The 25,606-nt window shown below is 42.6% G+C and overlaps 1 protein-coding gene across 9 annotated transcripts in view; it reads right to left on the bottom strand.

Annotated features, from left to right (window-relative positions):
- Positions 1 to 25,606, bottom strand: part of PDE1C (phosphodiesterase 1C) — a 317,833-nt gene that overhangs the window by 190,131 nt on the left and 102,096 nt on the right. For 3 of the 9 annotated variants that reach the window (XM_021385552.1, XM_021385550.1, XM_021385554.1), the window contains one exon: positions 1,601 to 1,923. The exons of 5 other annotated variants lie outside the window; for them this stretch is intronic. In XM_021385552.1, coding sequence (XP_021241227.1) covers positions 1,601 to 1,701 — 101 coding nt within the window. In that variant the 5' untranslated portion in view covers positions 1,702 to 1,923. Of the gene's footprint in view, positions 1 to 1,600; positions 1,924 to 2,180; positions 2,321 to 25,606 lie in introns of those variants that run through there. One more of the 9 variants, XM_021385551.1, reaches the window with a different exon arrangement.

Here is a 25,606-nt window from a genome sequence, read left to right as displayed (position 1 = left end):
AGAATTCTGCACAGGATCTCTCTCTTCTTTAAGCAAGGAAATCTTGAAACTCAGAAAGAAAAGGTGTGTTTGTTATACACACATAGTGCCGACCGAGAGGGCTATACTGAGAAACAGCCTGAAGTTTAGTTATTGCACATGTAGAATAAGTCCTGCAGTTTTGCCAAGTCTCCCAAAGGTGGAACAGCCTGGAGTTTGACAGATAATGTACAGTCACTGCTTTGTACACAAAGCAGGAGAGATCCTGAACTACTCTGCTGCTAAGGAATTATCTGCAAAACTTCAGGTGTGCTCTGAATCGGCACCCTGCTAAACTCCGTATTAGACAGAAACACAAGGACTCCTAACACTACAGCGTGGCACAGACTTGAAAATAAGAGGGTTTGTTTTGTGTGGCTGTTCTATTTGGAAGGCTTACAAGACAGCTGTCATCCACTTTGATTAAGTTCCTTCACAAAACAGGCTTCCTGGAGTGACGCCTTGTAGGAAATACATATTCATGCATGTCTTTTAGTCTGCTTGGAGTCCTACAGAAGTTTTGGATATGCCTTACAAAATATGCCGTCACTGCCCACACTAAACAACACTCACAGCAACTCCAGTTTAACTGGGAACCCTTTGTTGTCCATTTTTAGCCTGCTCCTCCTATGTGTTCCCAGTTCTGCTCTTTCCTATCCTTCTTGTTCCCTCCCCCCCCACACCCTGAGGGCTGAAATTTTAATAACTCTAACATGTGAAGCTAAAAGAAAAAAAAAACAACACAGTTATGAACACAGGGAGGGATGCTGCTTAATATGGCAGTGTTCCGCTTTGGCTGGGCCAAAAACTGATGGGCAAATAAATGCTCTGCAGCCAACAGTGGCTCTTATTGCCGGTAGACAGCATTCTGCATACTGAGACTCTGAAAAAGATGCCAGACATTAACTCTAAATAAGCCACACAAGCTCAACAGCCTGTAAAATTCCATTTTTCTACAGTCCCAAGTTCTTCTTTCAGCACAGGTACTTCTTTTTCTACTCAGGAAGCAGCGTCCCACCTTTTCATGCCAACTCAGGCTTAACAACAAATGTATAAATTAATCAATGGAATCTGATCCGTGGAACGTGAATTTGCTGCTGCCAAAAGTGCTGGTGGAAGTCTCTTCCAGTTGTGCTTCCTCTGCCTATTTTGTCCTTATTAACTGCATCAGTGCCAGAAATGGTGTACACATACAGAAAAAAAGTCTTTCTGTAGGTTGCAGCTAGTGGTAGGACTGCCAAAATCAGAGGACCCTGTTAGGTTCCATTCAGGCAACAACAAAACTTTTCCAGTGCAGCAGCTAAAGTAATTAGCAACTCACAAAGTGCCGCTAACTTAAGGTGTCTCATTAATGACATTTCTACGTTCCCGCTAAGAATGTTTGTTCAGCGTAACAAGCGGGCTTCATTTAAGGAAGCAAGTGGATCTTTTGCTGACATTAAGTCACTGTATTTATGGAGAACAGGTGTGGAAACTCCTGTGTCATTTTGAAGGTACTGACAAGAAAGGAAAAGGAAAGTGCTACAGTAATTTTGACAATGGGAGGAAATGGGAGAAGGACATGAAAAAAAGTGCTACTTACAAGCCTCGGAGCCGAAGCCAGATTTTCTCTATCTGCTCTGGCTGCAGGTATTTTAGAGAGTTGCTCTCAAATTCTTCGATCTCCTTCGTGGGCGACTCCATGGCTGCAGGTTACCGCGTCGGTTATGGCTCAGCGAGGATGGGCACTGCCCCACGCACACGCTCCACCTTTAACGGGGCTGCCCGCCAGTGGCCAACATCTCTGGCAGCCCCTGCTCCCCCCTCCCCAGGAGCTCAGGTGTATGTGGGAGGCACGCCAGCATCCTTGGGCAGACACAGGGGATTAGTGGTTCAGCTCCGGATTGCAAACCCGCACGGATTTTTCTTTTATTAAAAAAAAAAACAAAAAAAAACGAATAAGCCAAGGATCCAACCAGTAATACTAGCTGAAGGATCTTTAGCAAGGGAGGGGAAGGAGGGGGAAATCCCTCGCTGCCAACTGAGCCGTCTGCAGGGGCAGCTGGGGAGCCTGCACCACCTCGCTGGCGGCATCCCGCATCCCGTGCTCCCTCCATGCTGCTCCCCGCCGGCTCAGCATTGCTCCCCCAGCCCCGGCGTGGGCTTTTCTTCCCCTCACTTACCAGCAGCGCTGCTGACAGGCTCAAAACCTGACAACTGAGGGGAAAGTCGTCTGTCAGCATAGCCCAGGCACAGCTCCTCGCTCTGCCACTCTCTCCCTCACACGCACACGAACGCGAGGGAACGGGCTACGGCAGAGGCTGGCGCTGATTAAAAGCCCGACCAAGCCAAAAGGAAGAGTAAATTACAGAAAGTGCGCGGCTTGCTCCTGGCGAAGAGCCATCTGCTTCATTGCGAGGAAGCCTGCACTCAGGCAGAACACAGCGTGCAGCTTCAACTTGGGCAGAATTCACTTTAAAATAAATAAATCGGTAAAGCAGCGCTGCCCAAAGTCCCACAACACAGGATGGGAAAGTCCACACGGCGGAGAGAGATCAAGCCCAACACATCAGTAACAGCCTTTTCAGTGCCTTTCAACAAGAACCACTAACAATACATTAAAAGACAATGCATTATTCATAATGCACGAGGCTTGCAGCAGGACCTATGGCCAAAGTCCTGCGGGCTCGCATGGGGCAGTCAACACCACGGTACTGCAAGGGATCCCATGGGTGTCCCCACATCTAGCCCAGGCAAAGCAAGAAGCAAGACACAGAGCATTTCTCTTAACACCACTGGGGTCCCTCCTCCAGGTAGGGAGAAGACAAGAGGACAGAGATGTCCTCTGTCACACCGACCTTATCCAAACTCCACTGAGATTTGGCGTTTTCAGCCAAAGACACTAAAGCTTATGGGTTAGGGTTAAAGGGAAGGAAGGGAAGGAGACATCATAGTGGGGGTCTGCTACAGGCTGCCTGAGCAGAAAGACCAAGTGGATGAGGCCCTCTGTAAACAGATAGGAGCACCTTCACATTCACAAAACATGGTCCTCATGGGGGACTTCAACCACCCTGATACCTGTTGGATGGACAACACAGCAGTGCACCAGAAATCAAAGAGGTTGCAGGAATGTGTTGATGATAACTCCCTCTTCCAAGTACTACAGGAACCCACGAGGAAAGGTGCTATGCTGTGTCATGTCCTCACCAACGAGGAGGGGCTGGTGAGTAATGTAAAGCTCAAGGGCAGCCTCGGCTGTAGTGACCACAAAATGGTGGAGTTCAAAAGCCTTAGGGTGTCAAAGAGGGTGCACACCAAGCTTGTTACTCTGGACTTCAGGAGAGCAGACTCTGAACTCTTCGGGGAACTGCTTGGCAGGGTGACATGGGAGAAAGCCCTGGAGGGAAGAGGGGCCAGAGAAAGCTGGTCGGTATTCAAGGACCACATCCTCCAGGCCCAGAAGCAGTGCATCCTGAGAAAAAGGAAGGCAGACAAGAATGCCAGGAAGCCTCTGTGTATCAGCAAGGAGCTCCTGGACTTACTTAAGCTCAAAAAGAAAGTACATAGGGAGTGGAAGCAGGAACAGGTTACCTGGGAGGACTACAAAGAAGTTGTCTGAGCAGCCAGGGATCAGGTTAGGAAAGCTAAAACCCAGACGGAATTAAATCTAGCCAGGGACATAAAGGGGAACAAGAAGAAATTCTACAGGTATATCAGTGATAAAAATAAGGTCAGAGAGGATGTGGGCCCTCTCTGGAAGGAATCTGGAGACCTGGTCACAAGGGATACAAGAAGGCTGAGGTGCTCGATGACTTCTTTGCCTCAGTCTTCACCGGCAAGGGCTCTAGCTAAACTACCCAAGTAGCAGAAAGCAATGGTAAGAACTTGGATAAGGTAGATCTGCCTGCTGTAAGTGAAGTTCAGGTTCAAGACCGTCTAAAGAACCTGAAGGTGTACAAGTCCATGGGACCTGACGAGATCCATCCAGAGGTTCAGCGGGAACTGGCACATGAAGTTGCCAAACCATTATCCATCCTATTTGAAAGGTCATAGAATCATAGAATCATAGAATGGCTTGGGTTGGAAGGGACCTCAAGGATCATCAAGCTCCAACCCCCCTGCCCCAAGCAGGGCCGCCAACCTCCATATCTAATACTACACCAGGCTGTCCAGAGCCCCATCCAACCTGGCCTTGAACACATTCAGGCACGGGGCATCCACAACCTATCTGGGCAGCCTGTTCCAGCACCTCACCACTCTCATAGTAAAGAACTTGCCCTTGATATCCAACCTAAATCTTCCCTCCTTCAACTTAAAACCACTTCCCCTTGTCCTGCCATTATCTACCCTTTCAAAGAGTTGACTCCCCTCCTGTTTATAGGCTCCCTTTAGGTACTGGAAGGTCATGGCAGTCTGGTGAATTTCCCACTGATTGGAAAAGGTAAACATAACCCCCATTTTCAAGAAGGGAAAAAAAGAAGATCCACGAACTACGGGCCAGTCAGTCTCACCTCTGTGCCTGGCAGGATCATGGAACAGATCCTCCTGAAGGTCCTACTAAGGCCCATGGAAAATAAAGGTGATGTGATTGGTGGTAACCAATATGGCTTCATCAAGGGCAAGTCATGCCTGACAAACTTGGTGGCCTTTTATGATGGAGCTACAGCATCAGTGGATAAAAGAAGAGCAACTGATGTCATCTACCTGGACTTGTGCAAAGCATTTGACACTGTCTCACATGGCATCCTGGTCACCAAACTGGAGAAAAATGGATTTGAAGGATGGACCATTTGCTGGATATGGAATTAGCTGGGTGGTTGCACTCAGAGAGTTGCAGTCAACAGCTCAGTGTTCAAGTGGAGACCAGAGACAAGTAGAGTTCTTCAGAGTTCAGTGTTGGGACCATTGCTATTTAACATCTTTATGGATGACATGGACAGTGGGATCAAGTGCATCCTCAGCAAGTTTACAGATGACAACAAACTGAGGGGTGCAGTTGACATGCTAGAGGGAAGGGATGCTACCCAGAGGGACCTGGACAGGCTTGAAAGGTGGGCCCATGCTAACCTCATGAAGTTCAACAAGGCCAAGTGGGCCATCTGGGTCGGGGCAATCTCAAGCACAGATACAAGTTGGGCAGAGAATGGCTTGAGAGCAGCCCTGAGGAGAAGGATTTAGGAGTGTCAATTGATGAAAGATTCAACATGAGCCTGCGATGTGCGCTTACAGCCCAGAAGGCCAATTGTATCCTGGGTTGCATCAAAAGACGCATGATCAGCAGGTCCAGGGAGGTGATTCTGCCCCTCTGCTCTGCTCTCATGAGACCCCATCTGGAGTACCGTGTCCAATTCCGGAGCCCCCAACACAAGAAGGACATGGAGTTGTTGAAGCAGGTCCAGAGGAGGGCCACGGAGATAATCAGAGGGCTGGAGCACCTCCCCTGGGAGGACAGCTGAGAGAGTTGGGGCTGTTCAGCCTGGGGAAGAGAAGGCTCTGAGGAGACCTTATAGCAGCCCTCCAGTACCTGAAGGGGGCCTACAGGAAAGCTGGGAAGGAACTTTCTATAAGGGCATGTAGCAAGAGGATGAGGGGAAACAGTTTTAAACTGGAAGAGAGTAGATTTAGACTAGATATCAGAAAGAAATTGTTTAATGTGAGGGTGATAAGACATTGGAACAGGTTTCCCAGAGAGGTTGTGAATTCCATCTCCCTGGAAGCATTCAAGGCCAGGCTGGATGGAGCTCTGAGCAACCTGGTGTAGTGGGAACTCTCCCTGCCTATAGCAGAGGGGGTGGAACTAGATGTTCTTAAAGGTTCCTTCCCACCCAAACCATTCTATGATTCTAAGCAGAGCAGAACTAACTGTAAAAACACTGTGCTAGCCTTAACGCAGTTTGTCACATATTGCAAAAGTTGCCTCATGCCCTCTTAAGAGCAGAGCTTGTGACGGAGGAGTTTGCCACACCAGGGAAGTCAGGCTCCCATGTAAACATGCTGGCTGTGATTTCCCATGCCAGTTGTACAGGTGTGGAACATTGTTACACATTGCAGTTGGTGGAAATGTGAATATATCAATTAGCCCATTCAAGCAAGCCTCTGTTTAAAGAGCTTAAATCAGTTCTTAGAAACATAACATGGCTACTTCAAAATCCAGATAGGCAAAGTAATAACAGACAATCCCTGCCTGCACGGAGATTATCCTACCCTATGAGCACATATACACACACATATACACGCAAAGATAAAAACAACAGATTTACATATCTATACAAAATCAGAGCGGTTTCAGCTTTGTGATCTGTTACATGCAAGAGGGTACGAAATCAGGCTCATGCTGCTGATATTGTGCAACAGTTCACCAATTTCACTCTCTTGTGTCTGCATATTCCAGAGTGATTTTCAAACACATGAAAACTGGAAGTCTTGCATCCATTCATGTAAAAGGCAGTTTTCAGTAGGGAAAAAAATAATAACTGTGAAGTAAAACTGTAAATGTAAAAACTTTCCTTCGAAAGAAGAAAAAATGGCAAAGTTCATTTTAATTCTAGTGAGACTAGACAAGTTCCATACAGAGAAGATTAGACATGACATACACACGAGGCCATAAAAAGTTTTATTATATTGAAAGAAAGAACAGCCTGTACTGTCTTAAACTTTACATTCTTCAAGTTACACTTTTGATCTTGTCAATAAGATGATCCAGTCTTCCTGACTCATCAGTAAGACCCAGAAGCTCTGCCACATGCTTCGTAGGTGACAGGTAATCATTTCCCTACTCCTAATCACAGCATCTCCATCATAGAAACAGCACAGCATTACCACCTGCTTGGGGGATGGACAGTAAGATGTTTGATGAAAAGGTCACTGTTAAGAGGAAAGCAATGCCATCCTTCACTATTTCTACATCACCTTGCCAAAGAGCATACAAAATACATTTGATAATAAACCTATCTTGGGCCTGATCTCCATATGCAAGCCATCCCATTTCAGAAAAGCCATTGCAGCAGAGACCGTTGACAAGTACTTCTGTCAACACAGAGATGCTGAGACTTCCATTTTGCCATAGGAGGCACGGCTCTCCCACCCTTAGATCCCAAGTGTTTCAGATATTTTAAAATAAACCCCATATGAAAACCAGAAGAAGATATTCAACCTCGTGGACGTGCATGGGGCCCACCACAGTTACATTAAATAGCCATCAGAATGAAACTCTCCTTTTATACTTCATCCTTTGCTGTATACCTCTTAAAATTCTGTTGCTGGATGCATTGAATAGTATTTTCTCCATCCTGCTTTAGTCAGGAGCATTTTCCGAGATGTTTCATTTATTGCCAGGAATCATCATGGCAATAAGTGAATCGTGGCACCAGTATGTCACAATTAATACACCTTTTAAGTAACCTTCTCCCTTTAAACTGTAAGTGTATCAACTACAGCTTATGAGTAAGATATGTCAACAGCAATCTGACGGCAGTGTAACCTGTGTGTCCACAGCTTACCTGTATGCTATCAGTTTAGCTAGTGATTCATGCTTTTACTCAGCAATAATTGGCCAGTCCAGATTAACAGAATGCAGGTACTTTCCACCTTTACCATGTTATTATTTACTATGGAAACTATGCCTTTAAAAAACCAAGTTGTGCTAAAAGAATAAATGCATAACGATGGAAGAGAAAAATCACAGAATCATAGAATTGCTTGTGTTGGACAGGACCTTAAAGACCATTCAGCTGCCACCCACTACATGAGGCTGCTCAGGGCCCTGTTCAGCCCGGCCTTGAATAGCTCCAGGGATAGTTCAGAAAAAAAGTTAAGAAAGAAAGCAGAAACTTTTATTTTCAGCTAATATCTAAAAGCAAATAGGGAGGGATGAGACTAAGGATTAAAGAAAAGTTACTGCAGGCTGCAGAAACACCAGAAAAATGATGAACCAGTGCCATAGTTATAAAGGCAGATACACAGTGGAGAGATATTGGGCAGACAGAGAAGAAAAAAATAGAGAAATATGAGATTCTGTGCAAGGCTGCCTCCACAGAAGTAAGCAAATACTGATGCTGTTAATAAGGTGATACAGGAGAACACAGATATTCTCCCATCCCTGAATAGTGCGTGGCATTTTATTTCATTGTATTTTGACCTCCAAAAGCCTCTGAGATCAGAGGCTATTGAATACAGACTGTACATTCTGATAGCTAATTGTAAAAATAAATAAAAGCAGAAAGTTGAGACAGGTGCTAGATCAGGAGAATGTAGAGAAAAAATGTCATTGCACTCAGTTGCTGAGGAAATGAAGGGCTGGACTGATATGATGATATTTATAGGAGTTATGGGCGGAGACAGGGCTTCCAGAGTTTGCAGGAAACAAGGCAATATGTAAAACATGAAGTGGGAGAGGAAAGCGCGTTGGCAAGAGAAACTTCAGTGTCATACCCCATGGAAGCAAGTGGAAAGCTTGAAGGCAGCCACAGAGGAATTGGGAACGTGCCTGAGGATGCTATCTCCTATGATAACAGAAGTTCCAGAGATGGCTCAGAGACAACGAGGAATTCCAAGCAGCTGAGCAGCAGAGGACACTGCCTGCTGGCAGTTATCTGTGTCACAGATAACTAGCACCTCACACCATCCTTTTACTCCTGGGAAGTCCCCTAGGCTGCAAGACAATGTGTGGTCACACAGAATCGGGTCTGGTGATGGTCTCTGAAGCTATGGGGAATAAAAGCATAAACTATTCCCCAGATAGCCCTCCATCTCCTGAAGTATTATGAGGGACATCCCAGTATGTTTGCTCCAGGAATCTCTTCTGAATGACACAAAGAACCACACTACTTGGCTGCTGCTCACTTGCAAGCACTCACAGCAGTTTTCCCACAGGAGATGCCCATGCCAGTTTGGAGCACGCTGTCTGCTTGAACCCTTCCAGCAGCAACCCCAGAATACATTATTCTCCATTTCCTGCACTACTCCTCATTGCGCTGATGCCTGCAGCTGAAAAGCTGTGTTGTGTTACACCTGTCAGCCTCTTGGTGCCACAAAGCACAACATCCTTCTTTCCGCCCACTTGGTGTTAAGTATGAAGGGATTAACACAGGTCGGCATATAAAAGCAGGGTACTGATAACACCATACCTGAGGTCAAGTTCAGGATTTCCTGAGTACCCAGGTCCTCCCACAAGGTGTCCCTCAGGCGATGCAGGAGGGATTCAGGACACCACTGCTACCTTTGGAAAGGTCTGGCCCTGAATTTCTCCCTGCTGCTCTGTGACGTGGGAAGGGGCCCATGTGAGGAAGAGCCTCCCTACCCCTACAAGAAGCTGCCCTCTCTCCTTCACTTGCCTGTGGAAGAGGACCCAGGACAACCACCACCAGCAGCTTTTTCATGATCCCATCTAAGGCAAGAGGTCAGCACTGCCAGTGGCAGTGAAGGATGAAGGGCAATGCAGAGGTTTCAGGCAGGGCAAACAAGCCCTATGCAGGCGTAGGTATTTCAAACACAGAACCATGAGTCCAAAGAATAAGTTTCAGAGACACCTTTGGCACACCACTGCACCGTAAACTGGGCTTTCCCTTCATATTAAACACCTCAACAACACTTTTCCTTCAAGGCACCTACAGTTCTTTTATTTTTTAAACAAAAAGTGTGAAAGTTCAGCATCCTCTTTGCAGACCTCACCACAGCTTGATAGGGATAACAATAACATCCATAAGAGCCCCTGAAACACATGCAAAAATGCTGCCAAAACAGCAGCCTGACTGGTGGAAACAGCACTTCAGTGGGCACAAGCAGACCAGGGCAGTAACTCCAAAGAACAAGATGGCTGAAGTCTTTGCAACACTCCAGCAAAGCCCACATAAACCACTCCAAGACACAGGCATACTATGGGCACCGTAAGTGTGCTGAAACATTGCCTATTGTCATTCCTGTATATTGTCTGTGTAAGCACGTATTTTCTCCCATCACTTAATCTGATTTGACAGGATGAAAGCTTCAAGCATTATAACAAGATCTATAATTAGTACTACTACAACATATTCATTTGTCCTTCCACACATAAACAATCCAAAATAAGTTTTATTTTCTTACCAGTGATGCCTCCAACCAAAATTACGGCAAAGTGTTTTCATCATTGCATGCCTGAGTCTGGATCTCTGAACTTCAGTTACAGCAAACGCTGTGGTGAGTCTGCCAGTATCATATTCCAAAATATTATGCTAATACTATATTCAAACAGTCTGTAAAACATTGACAGTTCTGCTAATTGTGCTAATGCCAAAATAAGCTGGGTAGATTTAGCTCAGACTTCATCTCAGCAGTAAAAAAGTTTTTTGTTTGCTTTGTTAAGAACAATTTCCTTTTTTCGGGAAGGACTTAAGAGGATCCCCTGCTTCACTGATTTGCATTTATCTTAGTTATTCTTCATATTTAAATATAAGAGAGCAGTCAGAAAATATTCAGATGTTGCAGATGATTTGTCAGTGCTCTGTCCTAAACAGACCTTAACTTCAGGAGGCCGAACTCTGAGAAATGTAACCACCATGCTAAGCATATGAAGAGTTAAAAAAATCACACGACTCAGAAAATGAAAAAATGAGGCAATTCATCTAATAGCATAATTAGCTTTGTCACCCTTCACTGCAAAATAGATGGTAGTGAACAGAATTACCGATACCTGATTCAGCTTTTGGTTGCTGGAAACACATTAATATCCACCTAAACATTAAGCATTTTTGATAGCAAGAAACTGTCACCAGAGCATAGATACCTCTGTCCTATTTAATCAAGGACGTTATAGGGTCCTAAGTCTGATGAATCTACTCTAAAGACTCATAATTCAACCGTGTATTAGACCAGTGTGAACAAGCAACATCCCTATACTATCTGGAGATACACTCCTATAAGTTAGGTACCTTGGTTTCAGATTTTTCTTGCAATTCCACATTCTTGTTTTATTAAGCTAGACCAAGTACTACTCAAACTGCAGTTTGCAAGTGAAATTCAGTCTCTTTTTTTTCTTCCTAAGATTAGATTTTAGGGCTTGATGGTAACTGGTCCCTGCCATAGTGGTGCAGCCATTAACGTCAACATAAGTGAGGGCTGGAAGACAAGGCCGCAAGTGCCAAAGTTAGCCAAGCAACAGCAGTCTAAGGGCCTGCTAGCTGCCTTTAATTACAAGCAATTATCCAGTTCCCTCAGGGCCGGGGAATTATGATTTCTGCTGCATCCAGTAATTACAGATAGTTTTAGCTTCGCTGTCTGGAAGGAACACAGACACAACTGACCCAGGGAATGCTGCCCTTTCCAAACGTTTCAAAAGCAGCAAACTAGATATTAAGACTACTGCTGCATTTCCTGCACCCTAACATGTTCAGTCTTGAACTACATCAGGACTAGACATACTGTGGAGAATTTCAAGCAGGAGTTTTAGGAGAAGGCAAATTTAAGCACTTTAGGTAAGAAAATAAGAAGAATCTTGCAAAAGCAACAGCAAAAATCATCACCACAAAAGAAAAAAAAAAGCTGGTAGAAAAGGTGCTGCTCATTTAAATTTGTCTTTAGTCAAGTGAATTGAGCCGATAGGTTTGATTGAAAGCTCTGGTGACTGGCAAAAAAATTTCTGTCAGTGCTATCGACTAATATCCCCATGAAGACAAATGCATACCTCTTTTGCGGTCTGTCATTCTTGATCCTGGGTTGCTCAGTTTGTGTGAAGGCAGATTTTCAAAAACTTGTAGAAACCTTCTTCAGTGTGGGAGGCTTACCAAAATGAAAAAGTTTCCATGCTGGTGACATTAAGTTATTACTTAAACCACGCCATTGCAATAGCTCCATAAAAATCCATATTGCTCTCAGAGCACTGCAACTTTGACAAAAGCACTGTCACTCCTGAAGGGCATTTTTTAAAATCTGTTTTTCTTTAATGAACTCCATAGCACCAGAAACTCTTAAAACTCATATTATATTACCATATGTGACAGTTTAGGAGGGATGTGTGAGAGAGTAGTGATGGATGAGGGAAAAGGAGCTTTATAAAACGCTTTGCAAAAAAGAATGAGGAGAGCTTGAAATCTTGGTTATAAAAATCTTGGCAAAAGCAGGTGAGATGTGAGTAATAGTCCAAGCAATTATTTACTTAAAAGAAATACCTGATGAGAGGATTAAGCAAGAGCTGGCTTTCTAGTCTTTTTCAGCAACAAACATCCAAGGAAGTCAAAGTAGGTAATTTTTGAGGACCTGAAGTCTCTATACAACTTTTTAGCAGGTTCCTGCTCCAGGTTACAGCTCTTCAGATGCAACGGGATCAAATATATACTAAAGTTTGTTCAATTGGGGCAAATTTGATTCAAAGGTTTTATTTTTGTTTAATCTCTACTTATATGTTTGAGAGATAGAAGTGGGAGGTTTGTCACTTGTCCCTGCCTCATGCATGAAGTATGTTTCATTCAAAAGGCCAATGCTGCCCCCTGTGCTATTCAACATATACCAAGTATAAAGAGTGAAGATAATAATTATTGTCTGCCATATATTATCCTTTCTGGAAGTAAGAAAGAAATCTATGACTGTCATGGAATATCTGCGTGAAGTATATGTTTAAAAGAGCGGGGAAGTATAAATCACACCTCCATTTCTGCCCCTTTGTATTTTTGTATCAAAATCTGCTGAGTTGCTGTACAGAGGGAAGATATCCAGTTGCTTTTTTTTTTTAGCACTACCAGTGCTTTTTGAGGCTAGGAGCCCAAGTGCTATTTCTTCCCTTCTCATCCAGCGTCTGCTGCAGGGAGATGGATAGCCAGTTCTGATGGCTCCACTGGCTCTTGCCAGCTGAGGGGAATAGCCAAATCAAAGCTATTCAACCCTCCATCTCTGGCAGACTGCAGCCCAAGTGACAAATGTTAGTTTTGGGACCTTATATAGATATCTTTCCACCCAAACTCCCCCAAATTAAAACACGTGGCTTATTTTTCCATGTATGACATACACTGGACATAGGTGCAAGCAGAAGGTAGCTGCTGAGTGTGGGAAGATTCATCCAGCCGCATGGAAGCAAAATTCAAAACTATACTGCTCTGAATCCAAGGAACCCAGTAAATTATCATCAGAGCCATATCTGCCTGGTAGCAGGGATCCTCAGCAGACAGGATTTGTTAGCTGAAGTGATTCACAAAGCATAAGCTCGTTAGCCTGATCTCAGTAGTGTGCCAGGCATTAGAACCAGTGAGAAGGAAAGAGTAATTAAAGAAAAGGGAAGTGGAAGAAGCAGCAACATCTATTTATCACATTGTATCATGGCTGATTAACCTGGACTCAATTTCCTGTGATCATGAGAACACAGTAAACCTAACATATTCAGAGCTTACAAAGACCTCAGATTCAACATTTGGAGAAAAAATCACACTGGAACAGACAATTGCAACGTGAGTAATATGACCAAAAGCAAAACGTGTGTGTGGTAAGTCACCCTTCTCGGGACACTCCACTGCCACAGCTGTCCTGTCCTCCCTTCTTTGCTGCAGCAAACCCTCAGGCAGCAGCTGCTTTAACAGAGCAAAAAGAAGGTGGAGAAAAGGATCACAACTGCTCTCCGTAGTTATCGAAGGTAAACACCAGTGGAACATTTTACAGGAACAATGCTGCTGCAGAAGATTGTGGAAATAGACTAGCCCGAAATACAACTTAGAAGCTGGAAGATTTCTAACCACCAGAACAGCCAGAGCAGCAAGAATGAGAAATACGCAGCTCCCTTACTGAAGGTTAAAGTTCCCCAGTTTACCAAAGGGGTTATGCGAAACCCAGGCAGGTAACTGGCATCAGTACCTCAGGACACAGAGGGCAGAAAGCTGAAAGGCAACTCACGGCCTCCCTCCTTTGGCTGCGCAACTAAATCATCCTGCAAGAACAAAAACAAGGATGGCTACTGCTTTGACCAGAAGGTTTTGCATGCCCATTCAGGAAGAACATGCTAATAGGTTTGATTGTCTGTACATGTTGGGAGAGATTACACACAGACTGGTATTGCTGCTCCTTCTCATGATCACGTTAAACAGACAAATATCCTAAAAACAGACTGGCTAACACAAACTTTGCAAAGAACATGAATGCCAATGAAACCCTGAACACTGCAAGTTACAGTTCATTGGGGAAACAAACAAACTTTCTTCTTACTAAGAGATTTACAGTCTCCCTCCTTCCTTTCACTTACCACCCTTCCAAGGTTGCCATCCACAATTCTGAAAAGGAGCCCACTGACTCAAAGATCAAGTCCTTACATTGCTGGACTTTCAATGCGAGTTTTAAAGTGTGCAGCATTTTGGCTAAAAAACCTCCTGTATCTACAAGGACTGTTTTTCAAATTGACTTTCCAAAGCACTACGAGAAAATCACAGAGAGTTTATAAGCGACATTTCACCCTTAATGTTCACCATTGCCTTACGGCATTTCATTGGCAACAGCATAAGTTATCAGTAGCTAAAAATCTACCAAGATAAATCTGCACTGTGAGAACTAGAGATATTCATACAATCTTCATTTAAGCTAATTCCTACCATTTTCATTTAAATTAGATCCACTGATCAGATTTCAGCTCTGTCTTGATCACACTCTAATCTGTTTCTCCATTCCCACTCCACGTTACTGTACCCTTGGCTGCTAGTGATGGATTTAAGGATAAATTGAAGTACTTATAGCAACAGTGCAGGAGGCTGGCGAAATGGCTGCCCTGAGGCTTCCCACGTCTAGCATTTGACTGGTGCCTGGGAAGGACAAGAGAGCAAACCATCCCTAAGGAGCAAACATCACTCATCTCCCTCTCAGAATTTGCTGGTAAAAGTTTGATTTGGCAAAGGGGACTGCCTAGGTTCCTTACTTTACAGGTCTGGGCTCAATCTTTTTTGTCCACTTTCAGTGTTCATGTCACTCTTCACCCATACCTCCAAAGCAATGGAAAATAGGTAGAAACCTCTCAGCCAAATCCTATGCAAGAACCTCCATCCATAACAAATGGCCTAATGTCCTCTCCAGGCATCTCAGCTTCAGATCCATTACATTAGTCCAGCATATAAAAACTAGTGTACATTCACATGTTCACCAAGTTCTGTCAGTGCAGCACAAAGGGGCAAACTGATACAGAGGGAAAAACTGCTGGGCTATGTTTTGAAGGGCCCTCAAATACAACCACTCCATCTCTAATATAAAATGATTTTGAAATTTTCCAAATGTGGCTTGTGAAATTACTCATCCAGGTCACACCTGGGAAATACTTAAAGTGTATTTTACATGCCACACCATAAAATAATTACCTTGCAGTAGCATTAGTAATAAAGAAGACTACAATTAAATCAGTATGAAATCAAGAAGTTTTTATGCAATCGCTGCTTAGGAACAGATCTGTCTTTGCTAGAGCAGTGGATTATATGATTTTCCTTCACATAAATATAATACAGCATCACAAGTCCATCAAACTGGTTCCTAATAAGACCAGCATAGACCAAAGAAGTATCCACTAGCTTCATTCACACCTTAATGCATTTTCTTCTCACCTGCTATCTTGATTTTTAAAATATATGCTCAGCAGCAGCCAGTTCACCCTCCAGTAAATATTTAATTTGTATGTATGAAGCATCTGCCACTGTAATAACTCAGTACAGAGCATTTCCTAAAAGGATTATTATCACTTTTGGATTCTTATGGCTTTAAATGTTTATCCAGTCTCAAATCATCACTTTTCTGTATGTCAGTCATGACCGTCTGCACAGAATTTAAAATTACATGTGTGCATGCATGTGAGCCCAAGTGTGAGACTAGATAAAAGAATGTTAAGGTAACAAAAGCAAGCACTGAAAGTTGAAAAAGCCAGTACAAAGAGTGCACAGACTCCGTTACATGACAACAATATGAGAAAACTTTCAGCTATGTGACTATATCCATTTTCATACTGCATCATGCAGACCCTGAACTGCTCACTGAGGTCTTAAATTTCCTCATGGTATTCACATTCTTTCCATATCAAATTGCTCAGTGTGGCAACCAGAGCAGATACCGTCTACAGAAGTACAACGGCTGCAAATAGACTTATAATGATTTACTTTTATTCCACATATACAGTCACACACATTATATGACATCTCTAAGGAGGAGATTTTGAAATGGCATTTCTTTTTCATGCAGCATTCCATTTTCATTATAATTCCCTCTACCATTAGACTTCTGTTTCCATCTGTATGAAACAATGCAATTTTCCCATATTTTGCACAAATGGTCATTGTTTTGATAAATTTTTTAACTTAAATGTGAATTCTGAAGATGCTGGTACAAACATATTACACACGGACTGTGCAAATGTTGAATTTTAATAAAAAGTGATAAATATTATGCCTTATGGGAAGTGCAGCCCCTGAATATAAGTGTGATTTGGGGCCTTTTGTATCAATAAAACCGTGCTTCGATTTGATGGTCCGTAATGAAAAATATTAATAAACCTTCCCGTGGAACTTGGCAGCAACTGAATGCAGCCTAATTTCATGCTGCATGAAATCTCAGTCTCTACATAAGGGCTGAACAAACTCTCCCCAGCATCCAAAACCTTAATTCATAATCTGATTGTGAATACCCAATCTGATTGTGAACTAAGCACAATGAGCGTATCGAAAACACATGAACAGATTCAGAGTCACGTTTAGTGTCAGTCATGTCAAAGCTTGGTCTTTTTAGACTTGTGGCAATGTTTTGTAGATATCCAAAGGCTCCTAGACATGACTTTTTTTTGTCTGCATTTGGCCAGAAAGAGGAAATTCCCCTGTTTCACCATCTCTGACTTCACTGCAGCAGCCACACACTCCATTATAATGTGTCCTGAAATTGACGTAGCCAAAGAGTCTGAGCAATTCTAACCCACGCGACCTGACAAATTGTGACTCATGCTTTTAATCAGAGCTGAGGAACAGCATTTTGCTGCAACATTTCATCTTGCAAGTGTGCTAAGAGGAACAGAAGGAGAAAGCTTTGTCTGTTTTCAATTGAAAGTATATCATCTAGTAGAGAATTGTGTACAAATAATTACTAGAATTGATATCCACTGCACTGATTTACTCTGAGATTAGTGCCTGAGTACACTGTACAAATAAAAAGTTATGGCTTAAAGAAAGGAAGGGAAGGAGAGAAGGAAAGAAGAGAAAAACAAAGTCCTTTGTGAAACTAAAGTAATAAAATGTAGATCATGCAACACCTTCCATAAAAAAACTTCAAGTTTCTGTAGAAACATGGGAGGATGAATGCTATTTTGTATTCCAGTGATTTGGAAGCTTAAATTCCCAATATATATTAAACAGCATTTTCACATGCCAGTGGAAGATTCCTATCAAAGTGAGCATTTGTAGGACAGGGCTGGTTATTTCCTCATATGGGGCCAAGCACATACAAGCATATAGGTGTTTTTTCAGTGTATTAATGGGCACTACAAACCAAAGCTTGAAATTCTAACAGTGAGACCTGTTTTCTACACTGCAGAGCTCTGATTTTGATTACGTAATTTGATAATGCAGAATAAATCAACAAAATTTAACTTCTTTTTTTGGCTAGGTTTGAATATCTTATTACCCAGAGCCCTCTCAAAGGATTCAATTATCTTTACTTGTACTGGGGAGCAATAAAAGCAGCCCCCATTTAAACATGAACTCGAAAGACCTATTGATTTTTACCTACTGAAGAATTTCAGCACATAGCCAGGAAATCTACAGCTTGGCTGAACTGCAGGTCCAACTCCACTGCTGGGTTAATTCCCCAACCACCACAACAGAAAACTTTGCTTACAGTGTGGGGCTCAGCTGACCCATAACTAACAGCCTCAGCAGCTGCCTTGCAATGGTGAAAATCTCTGTCACTGCTGTTGCCTCCAAAGGAGAAGGCATGGGGAAGCCTCAGGCAATGCTTCCTAGGTTCAGAGGCAAGAACTTGCAGACACCTTGCTCCCTGAGAAAGAGTGCAGAAGTGTCCTCCTCTCCCTAGTGCAACCCTCCACAGGCAAGTTCTGAAGACAAACCCCTACACACCTCCCATTCTAGGATACCAGGTTACCTTATATCTGTTCTGCTTTGGGAAATGCTTCATTTTCACCCCAAAGTACTTTCAGTCTATTATTCATTGTTGTTTTTTTTTTATGGAAATGCTAGTGACAGGTCTGAAAATTCAATGGCAGCAAAGCACAGGCTGTTGGAGCTCAGAATAAGGGTGTGACCAAAACGGCGCTCAGGAGTTGGTGCTGTGAGTTGAACATAACCTAAGGCTCTTACTGTAAGCTTTCAATGGACTAAGCTATATCTTAGTCCCTTACAAAGTCACACAGCACCAGCCATCAACTTTATCAAAAAGCCTTTCTCTGGAAACACTCACTGAGCACACCAGAATTAGCCAGCAAACTTAAATCTGGGGAAGCGTGCATGGTGTGGGTTTCAGATCCAAACGCCAGTAGCTAACAGCTGGAAAACTGCATGTTGGCTCAGTTCATAGGAAAGTTCCTCCTGATACCAGGCAAGAAAACACACACTCAAGCTCCTTACACAATCCAAACACAACTCTGCTCAGAAAATACTGTAACTTTTTACTCCTACTGTCCTGCAGTACCTTGTGGGAACTTAATTCAGCGTCACTCTCAGCAGTGCTGAGTAAAACTCATGTAAATGCTGCATTTTGACCTGAATATGGGCCCATCTGAATGCAATCTTACCAGACGTGGAGTGCCTCCTTAAAAACATTTATTTCTATTTGTTAAAAAAGGAATGAATGCTGACCGTGGCTGTAAGACCCGGCTCTGGGGCTTGGTTGGACAAAGCCCCATGCCTGCATCTCTGGCAGGGTGTGGAGCCTGTACCTGTTCTCTCAGTACTGGCTTCTCTTAAGTATTTTTTCCATGTCTGTATAACATAGAGCCCTTAAGTATTAACTTATAAATAAAAAAGTAATTTTCCCAGGAACTTAGAAAGGCACAGAAAAAGCTATTAAAGAACTCTTAATCTGAATCACAGAAAATACAAATACATTTAGAAAATCACCTTTGTCATTCCAGTAATAAAATACTACTTAAGGCTACATGACTGCAATAATCTTCCTATCCATAAAGATTTCTCTTGTAAATCACTGCTGTGCACAAGCTGCCAGCAGAATAATGTCTACATCCAATGTATAAAAAATCAAATGAGGTAACATTGTAAAACCTCATGTGTCCCTGGTACATCTGCAATACCTCTGCATGCTTTAACAAGTGCTCATAAAGATAACCCAACAAAACGCAGGAACAACAGAAAAGTGATGCCCGGAGATTAGTAAGGGATTAAAAAATTATTAATTAAAATAGCTGTAAGCTCAGCCCAAAAAGCAAATATAGAGAGATGTGGACAAGAACTCTTAAAACGTAGGTTTATTTTACATTTTTTTTTTCTGTTAAAGAAGAAATGAGTTAAAGTCATTTTCACAGTGAGGAACCTACACCCTCTCCAGCAAAACTATGAGTGCAGAAATGTACCTGGCCATCACCCTTGTGATACCTTTAAAGAGGGGTACGAAACCCTTCCAAAAAAGGCACAAACTCCCCACTGAGGAACACTGACGTATGTAATACCCTGTAAGTGTCACTTGCATGCTACTAGTAAAAATACGTTTAGAAGGTTGATTTAAACAAAAACAACTTCAGAGCTTTCAATGATAGAAACAGCTCTTCTGGGTCTATCCAGCAGTTTCTGACATGAACTTGTCTTTTGTTCTCACTTTTGCAGTATGCAAGTACAATCACAGAATTGTTTGAGTTGGAAGGGATGTTTAAAGGTCATCTAGTCCAACTCTCCAGCAATGAACAGGGACACCTACAGCTAGAGCAGGCTGCTCAGAGCCCTGTCCAGCCTGACCTGGAATGTTTCCAGGGACAGTGCATCCTCTGGGCCAACCTGTTCCAGTTCCTCACTACCCTTATTGTAAAAAAACATTTTCCTTATATCCAGTCTATATCTCCGCTCCTTTAGCTTGAAACCATTTCCCCTTGTCTTATCACAACAGGCCCTGCTAAAGAGTCTGTCCTCTTTTTTCTTATAGCCCCCCTTTAGATACTTGCAGTGGAATTGCGAGGTCACAGCCTGAACAAATGGTTCAACACCAGGTGAGAAAGCATAGCTAACCCAGGGAGCTCAGGTACAAGTAATGCACCTGAGTGACTGGAAGGGATGGAGCCTGGATCCACCCCTCCTTACCCTCATTTAAAGGTTAGTAGCCAAGGGAGCAGTATCTCTCTAGATAGAGATTGCATTCCTCTTGAGCTATCACTGGTTTTTGGAAGGGGTGAATTAATTTTTCTTCTTGATTACCTGCTATTGCTCTGTAGTGCCTGCATCCCATTAGAAGGTGCTGTCATTGCCTTCTTTTGCCCTACAGTACTGAAAGACTGCTCTCAGGTCTCCCTGGAGCCTCCTCTTCTCCAGGCTGAACAGCCCTGGCTCTCTGTCTGTGCTTGTAGGAGAGGTGTTCCACTCTTTGGATCATTTTTGTGGCCCTTCTCTAGATGCTCTCCAAAAGGTCCATGTCTCTCTCATACTGAGGACTCCACATCTGGATGCAGTACTCCAGGTGAGGCTTCACCAGCGAAGAGTAGAGGGGCAGGATCACCTCCCTCCCCGCACACCTGCTGGCCATGCTTCTTTTGATGCAGCCCAGGATACAGTTGGCTTTCTGAGCTGCAAGGGCACACTGCTGGCTCATGTCCAGCTTGCCATCCACCTGTACCCCCAAGTCCTTTTCAGCAGCGCTGTGCTCTATCCTTTCACCCCCTAGTTGTTACTGACAGTGGGGCTGCCGCAACCCAGGTACAAGACCTTGCATTTGGATTTGTTGAGCCCTATAAGGTTCTCCTGGGCCCGCTGCTTGAGACTAAGTCTCTCTTTCTCTCTTCCATGTGCCTTAGCATAGTTTCCAAGAGGGAATCTCACCATGTGAGATTCTACATTGCAAAATACCCTGCTCCTTGCAAGTAAACAACAAATTCTGGCTGAGAAAACTGTGTCCATGCACTCACTAACTTACTTGTTTACTTAAATGGCAGCAGTCAAATGTGTCAAGATACCCACACACTTCTACATCTGGTAGAATTCGAACTCATTATCTTATATTTGTATGCACGTTATCATGTGTCTAGAATAGACACTTTTAAAAAGTTAATGAAAAAGCAGCAATAGAGTGAACCATGAACAGAAGCTTTAATAAGGAAAATTAAAACTGCCCAACTGAAAGCTCAACTGAGCAAGAAGCAAACATATAAAAATCTGATTAATTAGATGCCTTTGGAGTTTAAGACAGGTGAAATATAAAATTTTCTAAAGGAAGAAAAATTGCATTAAGAAGGTTAATTTCATTTTTTAAGATGTCAGAAACACATTGTAAATAGCAGTAGTTCCTTTAGAGAAAAATGATAACTGCTGTAAGATGTCATTCATTGTAACTTGTAAACAGGTGGTTTTTAAACATTCCTCTTCAGTTACCACAAATAATTCCATGTTGTCCTGTCTGATTACGGTGCTTTCAAGAAGAGTACCATTATGTGCTTTTGGTCCAAAATCAGTCATTTGAAACAGCACATTGCTGAAAGCAATTGGATGTGAAAGCAATCAGCAGGTCATCGATTTTCAAGGTCACATCACACGTGGTCCTAGAGGATATACTTTTTGTTTTGAAAAAGGGCTCCACTCTTAAGTCAAGCGTGGCAACCTTAGAAGGCCAGCTACAGAAATGAAATAAAAAAGAAAAAACTTTCATCCAGAAAGACTCATTTGAAGTCCCCAGCAAGCTAAAGGCTGCCATGCACACTGGCAACCATACTAGCAGTCTCCTATTCTGTGAATTTTTACAGTTTTCACATGATCTAATATATGAGCTAAATGTCAGGGTTTTCCTAAATTCAGTGGATAGACATACAGCAGAGATTTCTTTATGTCAATTTAATTCTACAGGGAAGCATAAAGAAATCAGGTGCAGTAGTGGAAATTCAGAGTTGTCCTCAAAGAGTTTCTAACCTTTCCTTCGAGCAAGAATGTTGCAAAATTTATAAACTTCAAACACAGCTTACAATTCCAGCTGAAAACACACTGCCATTAAGCAAAATGATAAATTTGAAAGAGATTATGCCTTATTCAATTAATCAAAATGCTTATTTCAAATGAAGCCCCCAATCCTGATAGCAACATTTATTACTATCTTTAAGCATGCCTATATTCATCAATTCAAGTATTTTAAGTACGTGAAGGATCAGAACGCTAGGACTCTCAAATTCACAGTTACATTGACTGACGCTGACATCCTGCAACAGGGGAATAAGGAGTCCATCTGCATTGTGGTGGGGGCAAAGCACAGAGGCAACTCAGATCCCTTCAGGCACCGTGGCTTCTCAGGCAAATGCAAAATAATATCAGCTTGGTCAGGAGGAAAAAAAAAGCACTGAAAACTTCAGAGACAAAAATAGAAAACAAATAAATTATCCAGTCACCATCACTTCATCTGTAATATTGCTAGTACTCTTTTACTTTTTTTTTTTTTTTAAGAGGAAAAGTTAATATTAGATGCAATGCCCTCAGTCTGTTCTGGCAAATGGACAAAGAAGTGCAATGAGCAATAATGCCTGACCTCTCCCTAGTCGGCTCCCTCCTTACTGCAAGGCAGGGATACTAGGTGGGCATGGGGCAGATGCACACCAAGAGTGGCTGATGCAGAACCAGTCATGCCAGGTCACAGCAGGCAGCGTAGGGAGCAGGACTCCTAGCGTGCACCCTTGGTAGTTCCAACAACACGTCAAGCCTTGAGTTTGAAGTCCCACCTGTTGGGGTGATATTGGTACATCATCCACCACCCATATGGACTGCAGTTAGAAAGAAGCAGAAAACATGCAGCTTCAGAAGACCGAGCTCTTACCCTGTTAAGAGATTAGAGATAATGCCTGAAATATCAAAAACGTCAACAATAATAACCATAATGATAAAGAGAGGCAGAAACTGGTTTTAGGTAAGAGAAAACATGATGCAGGAAAATTTACACTTGATCCTGAAGTGTGTAAGACAAAATAAATTTTAAAAGTGAAAGGTACAGCCACGTCCCTATGATCAGCCTGTGTCCCAGCAAATGAACAGCTGGATCCTGGGAACGTCTGGGATATTTTCAGAGAAAGAAGTTGGAATGTTCCAAGCATGAACAGATGAATGGATCTACAGTAAGCAGGGATGGTGAAATGGAACACAGACGACTTCTGAGTTCAGAGAAATGTGGATTTATTTTCTTTATGGTGGCAATATTCTTTCCATATCACAAGCTATCTGCTGGTGCTTGTATTTCTTCTGTATGATATCACTTTCAATGAAACTATCAGAGCAACAGTCTATATAATGATTTTGACATCATGTAGTATTAGGAGTTAGGAGGCAGAGTAGCATGGGGAAAGGAGATGTGATCTGTAGACAGACAATAATTCTTCACAGGCAAGTTTTATTCAGGAAGAAATGGTTTTATTGGTAATGTGCTCAAAAATGAAAGAAAAAACAAGTCTTTTATACTTCGATTTCAAGAGTTTTTGAGCATTTCTCAGTATCGTTCTGACCAGCACAACCTGCCAGCTCCTAGTAATGTCACAAATCACATTTCCTACTTCACATTTATTTATTTCACCATTACCACTGCAACATCCATTTGTTAACTGTGTTTTGCAAGCAACAATCATAAGCTCAGGCAAAGGTAGTTCATAGGAAAAAATGTCTCTAGATGCTTGCATTTTCATGCTGCCTTCCTAGCACTCACTACAGCCAAATACAAGTTCTGGTTTTCTGCAAGTGAGTAGTGCACATTATACATTGAGAAAAAAAAGCAAACCTTATGTTGTACATGTCCAACCAGCATTGTAAATGAGGTGGCAGAAGCACAGTATTTAGGAGAGACTTGCTCATCCTATAACAACGCAGAATTCTGCCCAGAAGCCTCCAGGGCTTTGGTACCTGCAGGTACCACATGGTCCTCATCAGACAAAGGCTCATATTGTGTATATTAAACACAGAGAACGACATGAAGACAAACAGTGAACCTTAAGTAAGGGAAAGAATCACTGCCTGGGAAGCTCCTGATGAACATAAAGTTAAAGGATTTTTTATGGCAAAAGACATACACATTGCCATTGCACAGTTATCAAAATGTAAAATACAAAACCACCCTTCGTTGCCTTCATACAGGAGATAGATACTATGTGCTAAATAAAGGACTTCCCTCGGTATAGTACTTATGGACTCTTGATGAGTTTCAGGGTCGTCTGCAACTCTGGAACTCCAACAGAAGATGAGCTGGAAGTTCCTGTCTTCATCACTTTTTGCAACTGTTAAAATTCTATCATTATATTGTACTTTTAAAAGAGGAGAAAAGAGAGCTCCTATCTGTGTGAGCTTCTGTTAAAATTTGTAGTTAGAGAATTTATTTATTCTTCCTGAACACTGCTCCTAGCTCATTTAAAGTGAACCCATCTAACAGGAGGGCTTTCAATACAGTATATCAGCTATCCTTTTATCTGCACAATATAAGTAACACCATGCATGAGGTCTCATAATATATGGAAGAGGAATGAGAACAACTTTTCTCTCTTTAAAATTTTATACTGTCAAGGAGGGTTGTATGTTTTCACTGAACAGGGAATGTGCACCCTTAGGCTATGGCAGTTGGCAGTGCATGCTAGATTATCACACCAGTAAATCAACAACAATCATAAACTGGAGAATTTCTGGCAAAATATATATATATGTCCCTGGAGAACATAGTTCCCTATTCCATCACACATCAAAAATGAGCCTAAAACAAGATTCTTCTTAAATGATGTCCAGCAATCACAACCAAAGACTGCAGTTCAAGTACTTTTAGTCAGGGGGAAAACAAACCAAAAAACATTCCACAACTTTTACCAACGGAGAGAATCTGGAAAATGGGGAAGCACTTGAATTAATCGAAGTGACTTTAGGTACTGCAACGCCAAAGGAAGGACTTAATCCTCCTATGTTGCAGTCTGTCAGTCTGCAGAGGAAGACCTTGAGGTGGGCTGAATTTTCCCTTAAGGTACCCAGCTGCTGCTCTTGAAAGGGAACACAAAAGCACCAGTGATGAATCTGAATCCAAATCTCTGAGCCTGTGGCTTTATTCACAGTGCTAAACATGTTCCCTTCCCATTTTTTCCAGTGAGATAAGTCATACCTGTTAAGAATACCCCTTAGAAATAAGATAAAGATTTTGACCGAATGATGCGTGTGCCAAAATGTCTGCTTACAATCACCCTGATCCTGGGAACACAGGGGACTGAGTTCCCCAAATGCTTCTGGATGGTAAAACAGGTTTTATCAGGGATAGAATATCGCCATCACGGTCTCTCTGCCTGTGATCCAACAACCTAGCAGTCACAGCATCCCCTCACAATGTGTGAAACTCAGGGTACATTACAGCTTGTCAGCTGGTCGGTAGCATTTCAGTCCAACATAATCTGCGTGGGCAGAGCTCTGGGTGAGTCACAGACCTTCGGGGGGTCTGTACTAAATGCACCCCCAGGCATTCACTCTTAGGAAGCAAAATAAGA

Source organism: Numida meleagris, chromosome 2 (genome assembly GCF_002078875.1).
Source record: "Numida meleagris isolate 19003 breed g44 Domestic line chromosome 2, NumMel1.0, whole genome shotgun sequence".
Classification (NCBI taxonomy): Eukaryota; Metazoa; Chordata; class Aves; order Galliformes; family Numididae; genus Numida; species Numida meleagris.
This window is presented reverse-complemented; position numbering and strand designations above follow the sequence as displayed.